At 41.9% G+C, this 11303-nt stretch overlaps 1 protein-coding gene across 1 annotated transcript in view; it reads left to right on the top strand.

Annotated features, from left to right (window-relative positions):
* Window positions 1-1486: 1486 nt before the first annotated feature.
* NETO1 (neuropilin and tolloid like 1) overlaps window positions 1487-11303 on the top strand; it is a 73956-nt gene continuing 64139 nt past the window's right edge. Inside the window, exons 1-4 of the mRNA XM_006913763.1 lie at window positions 1487-1607; window positions 1960-2013; window positions 2254-2391; window positions 7612-7860. Of these exons, the coding sequence (XP_006913825.1) occupies window positions 1487-1607; window positions 1960-2013; window positions 2254-2391; window positions 7612-7860 (562 nt within the window). The remainder of the gene's footprint in view (window positions 1608-1959; window positions 2014-2253; window positions 2392-7611; window positions 7861-11303) is intronic.

Raw genomic sequence — 11303 nt, 5'->3', positions numbered from 1 at the left:
GCGCCCGCGTCCCGGCCAGGTGTAAACTTTCTGTATCGCAGCAGAACGGGCCGGGCCGTGGGGGCGGCCGGTGGCCGCCGGGTCGCAGATCCGCCCGGGGATATGCCCCCCCCCAAGACCAGGACGTGCGGGGGGCGGAGGACCACGCGTGGCCGGGGCGGCTGGTGCTGCAGAGGCTGGGGAGTGGGCCTGAGGGGCGCGCGGCTGGGAAGCCGGAGAAGCCGCGCGGGCGGCAGTTTGCGGGGTGAGAGGGGCTAGTCCTCTTTCGGGGGCTTCCGGAGCTCAGCGGGCCCACCTTCCCCTCCAGTCTGCAGTTTAGGGTTCCCCTGAACGCAGCGCCTTAGGAGGGGAGGGCGGGGGACCCTCAACTCTCCGGGTCGGTGGACCGCTCGTGCTGCTTCAGGTAGGAGTGCGCGGTACCCGTGCGGCCAGCGGGGAGGGACAGGAGGCAAATAGCGACAAAAGTCATCAAGTCAAAGCCAATATAAGAAAATGTTTGGTGGAAATTTCACATGATAAAGCAAGGATTAGAGTCTTCGTTCCTTGCCACGCAGTGAAATGACCGGTTTTGCTGATGCGTTCGTTCATCAGAGTACATATTCCACAATGGGATTCGGTAAAAACAGCAAAAACTGTAAAGAAAACACCAAACCTCTGTCCTGACGTTGATGGCTGAATACCTGTGTGCATGTGCGTGTAGAGAATCGTGGCAAGTTAAAATAAGGTTTTGTTCTATTTAAACACACAGAATGACAACAGCTAATGTTTTAATCTTAAAGCAGATGACCAGGCTAGAGAACAAAATAATACAATTAAAATGATTTCCCAGATACTAACATCAAGGCCCAGATACTTTTCTTGGGTTAATCTCTAAGGAAACGTTGGTGGGCTCCCGTGGTGAGCTTCAGTTCAGGGAACCACTGTGAATTACTGCCTCCCTTTCCCCCAATGCATTTTAAGTGGAAACGTGATTATGCGCCTAATGGAACTTAGAGCTTTTAGATAATCGGGCAACAAAATGAAAACAAAAACGAAGAAGAGGACAGACAAAAATCGTGAAGACTAGATTAATGAATTTAATGAATTTCTAGTTTTAGGTTTTGTAAATATGCTCAGTGAATCCACTTAGTAAAACAGAAGTCAAGGTTGCAATGGTCTTTGAAGATTCACTTTTTAGTTGCCGATCAGAGTCTCTTTTTGATACTGAAAAAATGGACTATATAAAGAGCTTATAAAATCACTTTCATCGAATTAATAATCTATATCTGGAAAATACTAAACATTAAACCAAAGTTAAGGGGAGAAGGTATTAACTGTGTAGCTTAGAAAGTGCTGAGGACGGGAGCCCTTCGTAGTCCAACACATGTTTATAAGACTCATTTTTCTAAATGCTGCCAGATGCCTCCGATCCACACTAATCTGTTTTCCTCTGTTCTCCTCCTCCAGCCATAGGAGTTGCCTAAGTGTTTACTTTCTAAAATATGACATGGGCACTGTGGTAGGTTCAGTCCTAGAGTCCTTTCGAATTGTAGGCTTCTCTTGTTCATCCTGTCACCAGCTGTCATGCTCTCTTCCTTTGGACATTTTAGCAAAGCCATTCACAAAGGGCAGCTTAGAAACAAACGGTGTGGGTCCTCAACTCCTACTGTAATGTGGCATTAGTAGGTGACTGTATGGCCTCTCAGTCTCTGACAGACGATGGCTTCGGGAGTTGGGGCTCATCCCTTCTGAACTGTCATTTCTTCCTGAAGGCGCCCCTGAGTTTTCCTGATTTGTACATTTTGAATCTGTTAGTACAAGTTCTGAGGCCAGTTGGAACAGTTAACAATAATAAAATTTAATAAAATTAACCTGATTCGATATTATTTTTGTCTTTTAATTATATTATGTTGTGATGGCGTTCGATCCTTTCAGTGTATATTAATCTTCTCTCTTTCTGATTTTTCTTTTCTGCTTCAGTTGTAGCAAGTTTAATCATCCTCCATTTGTCTGGGGCAACCAAGAAAGGAACAGGTGTGTTTCTTTGGAAAGCTGAGGGTGGGAGACTTCTAATTATTTGCATTTTTCTGTTTTTTCCATACTCTTAATATTTCAGAATATCGGAACATTTTATAGTGTGTAAAATTGATTGGTTTTGACTAAGACAGCATTTAGAGATTAATTTACTAATGGATATTATAAGAATGTCCTCTCTATTTTTAGTTTTATAGAAAATTGGATGATGGCTCTTTTTAACTTTTTTTTTTTTTCCAGAAAAGCAAACCACTTCAGGAACACAGAAGTCAGTGCAGTGTGGCACTTGGACTAAACATGCGGAGGGAGGTGTCTTTACCTCTCCCAACTACCCTAGCAAGTACCCCCCGGACCGAGAGTGCATCTACATCATAGAAGGTGAGGGGCTGGGGCCACACCTGGCCACCTCTGTGCTGGGTACGGACTGTACGCATGTAGACGCAACGAAAATTGGTTTTGCACATACGTATCTCTCAGGGAATCAAATAACCGTGCTATCTGGAATTAAGCCAATTATTGGAATCATTCGGGTTATGAATCGGTAAAGAATGGGAATTCAAAGCAAGTCAATAACTTAAGTTTATTTTGCAGTGGGTTTAATTGATTTGGAATTCTGAGTTAATGGGGCGGATGTATAGTCTGTGTCGCCCTCTCTATTCGGTAAGATTTAAAAATGTATCGCTAGCTAGATGAAATTTTCACCTGTGGTAGAAGATTTTAATATAATAGGTTTTAGCATCTAATCGCTCAGATTAGACAATAACTTGTCTCCGAATTCCGTCACACAGTCACAGAGCTACCTCGACAGAAAGTGATGGAGGCTGTTTTCACTTATACATAAGGGACACAATTCATTTGCTCGATCTTTCAGAGAAAAAGGCTTTATGTTTACCTGACTTGAAGAATTTCTATTTAGGATTCTTTTTCTTTTTGTACATCTTGGGCCAGAGGTCTTCCTGTTCCCCTCGCTGTGCTTGAGCTTGAACTTTTAACAAGCAGGGACAGGAACAAGCTCTGACAATAAACGGGTAAAGCTGAGAAAACAGCTCTGGTGAATTTTCTTCTTCTTATGACTGGTAGAAAAGGAAGTTGAAATATGGAAATTCTGGGTTAAAATCAGTCGTTCCTTTTAATAAGTTAATATTACATCTCTATTACATATATAACATCGGGAACTTTAAAAGAATATATATCGAAACGTTTAATCATAGGAAGTAGGCCTATTTTACAGAAAGAAACTGAGTCAGAGAAGCTTAACATCTTGCTTAAATTCACATAACTTGTTTCGAAGCAACAGTACTTTAAACTTCAAATTATTCAAAAGAACAAAATTAACTAGTTCTCTCATTTAAGGGTTAATTCGAAAGCAAATCTTTGCATGTTATCTGTGCTTTTCTGTTTATCATTTTTTTTTTAGAATTAAAAAGCACTGCTGACATTTGGTTTTAATATCACGCACATATGCGCCTTCATTCCTAGTTATATTATACCAAGGACGAACCTTAAAGTTGGACACTGGAACCTTTGGTTATAGTTAATCCTACTTCTGTAGCCTTTTTGAAATACCTCATACCGGTCATTTTTTTCACTCACACACTTATTTAACAAATACTTATTGAAACAACTACTAAGAAACAACTACTTTTTCAGGCATAGGTTAGAGAGTACTGAACAAAACAGACATGGTACTTGTGTCGTGGAACTTTCCGTCAGGTCTGGGGTCTGTGTATCTGACTTCTGCAGAGGACGAGGACAGGAACGAGCTAGGAGGCTGACGAGCTGGGCAGTCTCAGATGCAGGAGAACGTGCTAGTCCGTGGGTTCCCCCAGAAAGGTCCGAACTTTGTTATAGACAATGGGGTACTGTTGAAATACTGAGTAAGTAGAGGAAAAAAAAGTGAGAATCTGATGAAATAAGTAAAGGAAAAGAACGTTAAGTTGAAACTTACTGTGAAAGACGAAGTAAATCCTGTCAAAGCCAGAATACAGAAGTGACATCCGTGATGCTCAAAGGGAGAAATGCGAGATGCTCAGGCAGCTGAACCACGAGGGACGAGATGTGGGAATGAGAACCTAGGGCTTCCCAGGTCTATTCTTGAGTTTTTGGCTTGGCGACCTGCTGGAGGGAACTGCTGTGCCAGATAAGGGACATAGGTGGAGAAAGAGGGTTCGAAGGAAAAATAATGTATTCAATTTTGGTGTTTATGGAGATATCTCATAAAGAGACCGGATATATCGATCTTTAAGTCAGTGCAGTGTTCCAGGTTGAAAATATGTATTTATAGGTCATAAATGTAGCGATTGCTGTTGAGGATATTAGGGTCGATAAAATTAACCAGAGAGATTATTTGGAACACTGTTTTTCAGCTCTGAAAAACTATGATGCCTAGGTCTGCCCCCAGGAATGCTGATTGAGTTGGTCTTAGATAGAGCCACAGGTATCATTAAATGACGATATTATGTCACAATGTCCATCGGGATGCCATCGGCACCCAGAGCAAGATCTAGAAAGAGGTGAGAGATGACATAGCATAGATTTCTGGGAAACAACATGTAAGAGATGGGCAGAGTAAACAAGAAGAAGCCAGAGAGATGGACTGGAAAAGTGGGTAGAAGACGCCACACCAGCTAGCGTGGATGAAGTTTCCAGAATCAGGCATAGTCGAAGATCCAGCTGCTGCAGTACAGAAAAATCAGGTAAAAGCAGGTGGAGCTACTGCATGAGGCCATTAAGCTGTTAATAATTTCAGATGTGTGCTCTTGTTGACACAGTGGGGTGGGAGCCAGCTTGCAGTGGATGGGGGAGCACAGGGGGGCATTGATGGACACAGGCAAAAAGGTGGTTTCTTTTCTTTGTCTTCTCTTCTTTTAATGAGACTAATTGTCATATTTAATTCTGAGGAGTGCTGCCCATTCTGTAGAAAAGGTAAATTTAAAATACAAGATTCAGAGGGGTAAATAGTTGATCAAGTTTTTGAGATAAGAAGGTTGTGATAAATACAGGTAGAATCTCAGTCATGGAAGGGAGGGTCCCTTTTGTGGATAGATTTCAGATTGTCCTAAAACTACCTCCAAGAGATTGGTAATATTCTGTATAGATGTGCACTATTCAGGTGCAAGTGCCCACAGTTCTCAGCGTGTGCAAAGATTCTCCAAGAGGTTAAGACCTCTTGAAAAGGAACCTCAGTTTTTGATCAACGTTGGCTTAAAGAAAAAATTAAAGTGAAAGAAAGACCACTGTGATTTGAGAGATTTGAAAGGAAGAAAATGTTTAGGGAGTCGGACGAAGATAGATTCAAATGGTTTACATGTACCATAATCACTCACTTTTTTTTTTTTTTAACCTACAACGAAAACTGTGGTACATACTTATGTTTTAAGTTATTTCACTGCCTTTTAAAATTCATTTAGTGGAATTTCAGATTTGAGTACGTAGTTAACTTCAACATGTTGGACCAGAGGAAAATGAATTGTCATCGTATCATGTGGTCTGCCAAAAACCATAAGGAGAGTATGTTTCCTGAAGGAACACTGAATGGCCAGGTCATCCGTGTAGGACAAAACTTAAGCAACAACAAAAACGAAGGTGTGAATAAATGAAGTCATGTTAGAAGACCAGGTGTGTCCTAATAGGAAAGAATGGATAGATGTATGTTGCTTGATAAGAGTTTTAGGTAAATTAGCACAGGACTGTTCTCCTGGCTTTATCTCTAGCCATGTATTATTTACATCTAAAAGAAATATCCTTTAATCTGAAATAGTTTGTCTCCTCATAAAACTCATCACACCAGCTTATCAAAGAGGAGATAAATATGCAGACACATCCCATAGGATGATGATACCTAAAATGATACTTTAATGGTAACACGTAAACAGGTCCCTTTCATAAGCATTCGCTTTTTTGTTATTGGAGAGATAAGTGGTGGGGGTGGACATCAGGGCAGAGAAACACGGTTTTCCAGGTTATTTCCAAATATTTTCCAATTTTCAGAGTAAAAAATAATCATCGATACTCTCTCAGACCTGTCGTCATGGTGGATAGCGTATTTGCGATATATGTTAGTGGTAGATAAAACTATTCCTGATTTTTCTTGTAAGAGTAAAAGATGTCTCTTTTCAATGCCCAAAGAATCAGAAATGTGTTTAGAGATTAAAAATAATCCATAAAACAGTCTTTTAACATTCATTGACCTTTAAGCAATGATCTTCAATTTTTATTTTGGAAAGCTTCAAGATTATATTTTAAAGTCTCTAATTCCCAAGCCATCATGTATCTCCATCCTCTATAAATTTTTGACATCCATGCATTCAAAGCTTTAATTGTAGAGCCATCAGGGGTGACGTGTACTATATATTTAACAACTGGTGTGGCGTGGACAGTAGTCTCTCAGGATGATTGCTGACCTCGTGGGGAGCAGGCCCTACTGTGTCAGGTCTTAACTTTCAGATTTTTGTAGGGGGTTGGTCTCTGAAGAAGGACTCAAGGCAACAGTTGTTTATGAACTGGGAACAAAGTTTGGATGTTTCGATAATTGTTATGGCTGTCGTGGAGTGTCCTGGCTGAATATCAGTCTGGAAAGCCAGTATTTTGAACTGTTTTGGACATGACAAGGGAAAAATGGAAGGGCACTAGCAAGGTAAACACACCCAAACACACCCACGTGGAGGTTTAGAAAGCTGCCCTCTAAGGTGATGCTTTAGAGAGCGGTAAAAACATTTATGAAGAGAATACGCTCATTTACAATTCGAGCAACAAACTTTTTTTTTGAGAAATTCTCCATGCTGACTGCTGCCAAAGGAAGGCGGATAGATGTGGTTTCTGTCTTTAGCGAGTAGATTGTGAGAGGAGGTTTCTGTGAAGCAAGATTCGCCTTCATAAAGAGGAGTTAACAAATATGAGGTATTTAGATACTCAAGCGAGTAAGAAAATACATGAAAACCCGAAAAAGCATGATATCTCAGAAACACGATCTGTCCGAAGTGGCGGGAGCTCGGGCTGCGTGCGAGCTGAGGGGTCCCTGGAGCTGTGGGTTGTAGGAACTCTTAAGGGCCCTACATGTCACGTGCATCCACCATTTTCCTGTGACCATTAGGGGCCTGCCGAACAAGTTTGAACCAGAGAGCGACATGATAATATTCGTGCTCAGGGAAAAATCACTGTTAATTCCCTCGTTCGCGCACTTTGATCCAATCAGGGCCATCCGATTGGGACTATTGGAAGAGTTGCTTAGCTCTGTGCTAGATAATTCTCAAGTGGTCCCTGACCTTAAAACAGGTTAGTCCAGAAACCATGGGAAGTGACAGAGAGATGCCTCTCTATTTTGTAAACCTGAGTTAGCAGCCTTTCACGAAAATACGGTAATTTGTTAGTTCTGTGTTGGACATCGAAATGGTCATTTTATATCAGCAAAATATTTCATGCAATGTCTAATGTCTGTTAGACTTTCTTGCGGAAATATTACTCATTGGAGTGCTGATCTGTGTCTCCATGCATCTCCTGCTCAAAGTCCGACGGATGTGCTGATAAGACCTGAAGGAGAATCAGGAAATTCAAAGATTTAAGAAGGGTCTTCTAGACATAATTTTTCTTTTTTTCCAGCTGCCCCAAGACAGTGCATCGAACTTTACTTTGATGAAAAGTACTCTATTGAGCCGTCTTGGGAGTGCAAATTTGATCATATCGAAGTTCGAGATGGACCTTTTGGATTTTCTCCAATAATTGGACGTTTTTGTGGACAACAGAATCCACCGACAATAAAATCCAGTGGAAGATTTCTATGGATTAAATTTTTTGCTGATGGAGAGCTGGAGTCTATGGGATTTTCAGCTCGATACAATTTCACACCTGGTAAGTAGGCTTGTTTTTCTCCTTACATCTTTGTCTTCCTTAGCGTAAGAACTGTCGTCTTAGTATAAGAACTTCTGTAAGACAACTTTATAATTTTGAAAACATTTTCCAGTTCTATTTAAAACCGCACCTACAGTACTCTCCTCTTTCATTTCACAAATTCCGAAAGGAAAGTAAAATTTCCTTAAGCCTACACTAGAGATAAAATGCAGTGACACAGGGGTCTGGATGGTCATCGGCAACGGTTAATTAAATGGACTTCCATCATGCCGAAATGCGTAATTTCAAAGACGGTCTGCAATGAAGAAACTAATTATACATTAAATCCCAATAAATGTGAAAAGGCAATTGTAGTATGGTAAAATGTATCCATCAAAATGATCTTTGGAGAATTTGAATAAAAAATTCATTTGTTCTGAAAATGACAATTTTTAAAGCAAATGGATCGTTGTATAAAGCAGTCTAATCTCTTTATAGAAATGCAAATCTCTAAGAGTTGGGATAAAAGGAAAACTGAGACCGGTAGCAGCCAAATAATTCATTTGCAAGGCCTGGCAGTCATTATCTGTAATTATAAAATTGCTCATTCTGTGTCAATTTTCCTTTTAACCTGCTAATATTTAAAAGAGTCTGTGATGTTGACTGGCTCACTTTATGATGAGTTATCATTTATTACAATAAAAATTGGTTATCACATTTTTAAACTGCAAGGATGTCAGGCTGGAGCAATTTGAAATTTGATGAAGTGAAGTCATTTTTTTTTTTAATGGAATAATGACTCAGGTTACATAAAGCACATTGTTTACATATAATTGCACATTATTTTCAGTTTGTATATATTATTTTACTTAGGTTATGTAGGCAATGGATAAAATTAGAATATATGTAAAATTCGTTGACGTTTTTAATCTATATTAGAGAGGTGACATCGGAGCAGGGCTGTGGTGCTTGGTTCAAGCATTAAAAGTTTAAAATTAATGTAAAATTAATGATGATTTTCATTATGATAATATGCTCTATGTTAAATAAGTCAGATATTAACTGTCATGGATATTAATTTTAACATTGGGACAATTTTCATGACATTATTAGGAGATTGTGGTTTTAATTGTGTTTTGCTAATACTAGATAGTTCACAGACGTCGTGGAAATCTTACGTGTGGCGCTCAAACTCGTGTGATGGTTCCCCAAAAGGGGCAAACATCTGGATGCCTTTACTAGTCTAGGGTTGAAATATATATATTTTTTCTTAATTGCTTATTTTGAGTATAACCAGGTATAGGCTAAGCTTTTATAGGTTAGATGTCCATGGGAATCACGTCTAGGATTTAGGATTGTGGTTTCATACAGAAGGGGGGCGGGGTCAGCTCATACTCTGTCAACGTCAGCAACGCGAACCACCTGGCTAGTCCTGGGGACCGCGGGAAGGGGGATGCATGGTCTGCCACCCTGCCAGCCTCTTCGTTCCCGGCACATTGTTCTTCTCACTTCTTCAGAGCCAGCTTACTCCATCTAAAGAAGATTTTTATTATCAGGACCAACAGAATCGGGAGGGAACGGGAGGAGATAATTCCACGAAATTCGCAGTGCATTAGGAATAGACAGAGGCTTCTGTCTCCACGGCCATGTAGAGATGTGGACAGTGGACACATGAGGGAAAGACAGGACCGTAGAGAGGAGACACATGAAGCTTCTGTGGCATCGGAAGCTGAGGTCTGTGGCCCCAGGCCACTGTCCGATGGCGCGATCATCTAAAACTCATTCCCTAAGGAGGCAATACTGAGGAAGCCAGTTGAAGCTATTGAAGTAGGAAGGGGCGGGAGGAGTGATCCTTTAGGCAGCATTTAGAGAGTCAGGTGTCAGGCGGGCTTCGGTTTAACCTGGCTTAATTTTCACCTGGTAGTTTGCATCAGGTGGGGGTTTGCTTCATGATTTAAATTACGAGGCATTGCCGAAGTCGCCAGGGCGCCCGGTGAGCCGCATACTGGAGGGGAGGGCGCAACTACCTGGTCACCGGGAAAGCCAGATTCTGGCACGGCTGCCAGGGACCGATCTGGCTTTCGGTCCTGGATCCCTTGTTTCTTGCTTCTTTTGCACATAATCTTTAACATTCTGTGCCTCAATATTTTTATTTTTAAAATAGGATAATATTGGCCACCTCATAGGATCGTTTGAACATTGGTTGATTGTCAACTAATGCATGTTTATGAATTTTTTCCACTTCCTGTAAGATCTCAACGATGGGTAGCTATTATTTTCGTGAATATGGTCACGTGTTATTCGAAAGCAAAGGCGCTTGGTGTAGACGATTAGAACGAGTGCCCCAGGTTTTTTTAATTATAATGCCTCTTTCTCTGATATGCAAAACCGGTTGTTACGTGATGTCGCTTTTGCTTGTCAGATTGGTGTAAGTGGGCCTGGGCCTCCACGTGGGGTTCAAGTTATTTCCGATGGCCTTCGTAAAATATGTCAACGCAGAATCAGCAGCGGGAAGGCCAGGCGGGCTTCAGCATGTTTGTGAATCTACCCCAGTCTGGAATCTGCGTCTCAATCTTATAGTCTCAGAAACTTGATACCAACACACTGCGACTGTACCCACTGGTAGGAACGAATCACATCAGCCGAGCTGAAGAGACCGAATAAACATGTACGCGTGTGCACACACACACACACACACACACACACACACACACCTGCACATGTACATTATCAGGAAGAATTCTTAGAATCACAGAGCTCGGTGTGGCTTATGAGCAAACGCATACGGGTGTCTGGATTATAATCAGAAGATTGACAGTGAGTGCGGTCTCCACATTGACGCTTATTTAGATAACACGCATATTTAATAGCATCCGGCTACGGGTCTTGACGATTCATCCCCATAACAAGGATTTTTTTTTTCCAGGCACGCCCTAGGTCTCAAACTGCCGTGGGTGGGTTTCCTTGTCCAGGCTCAGCTTCCAGCTGACCCTTTGCGTCAGCTCTCATCTCAAAACTTGTTTTCTCTTTCTTGATACTTAGTCTCTTTGACTTTCTTTTCTACTCAAAAGAATATAGACCCTTCAGTCCTTGGCTCCTGAGTTGCTAGTAGCTCTGCTTCTGACCTGGCGGTGGGCAGGAGCTGGCCAGCGGGAGGTCGTGGTGGACGAGGCGGCTAGGAGAGCAGAGCCACAGGAGATGTCATGGAAACACATCGAAGCGGCTTTCCTGGGTCTCCTGACTCATTTCGACGAGTCCTTTCCGTTTCGTGGATCGTGGCGATTTTTGGCTACTCATTCCCCAGGTCCACGTGCAGTGATGAATCACCTGGGCTGCACTTGACAGGCCTAAGGAAGAGAGCAGATGCCCGAGACAGGAGCCAGCTGGTTCAGGTCCCGGGGTCCGCAGGACCGAAGGGCAAGGGCGAGGGAAGAGTGGAGGAGCGCAGAGCCCAAGGGGAAAAC

This window comes from Pteropus alecto, unplaced genomic scaffold (assembly GCF_000325575.1).
Source record: "Pteropus alecto unplaced genomic scaffold, ASM32557v1 scaffold14, whole genome shotgun sequence".
NCBI lineage: Eukaryota > Metazoa > Chordata > Mammalia > Chiroptera > Pteropodidae > Pteropus > Pteropus alecto.
Note: the sequence above shows the minus strand (reverse complement) of the source record. Positions and strands in the feature narration are given on the sequence as shown.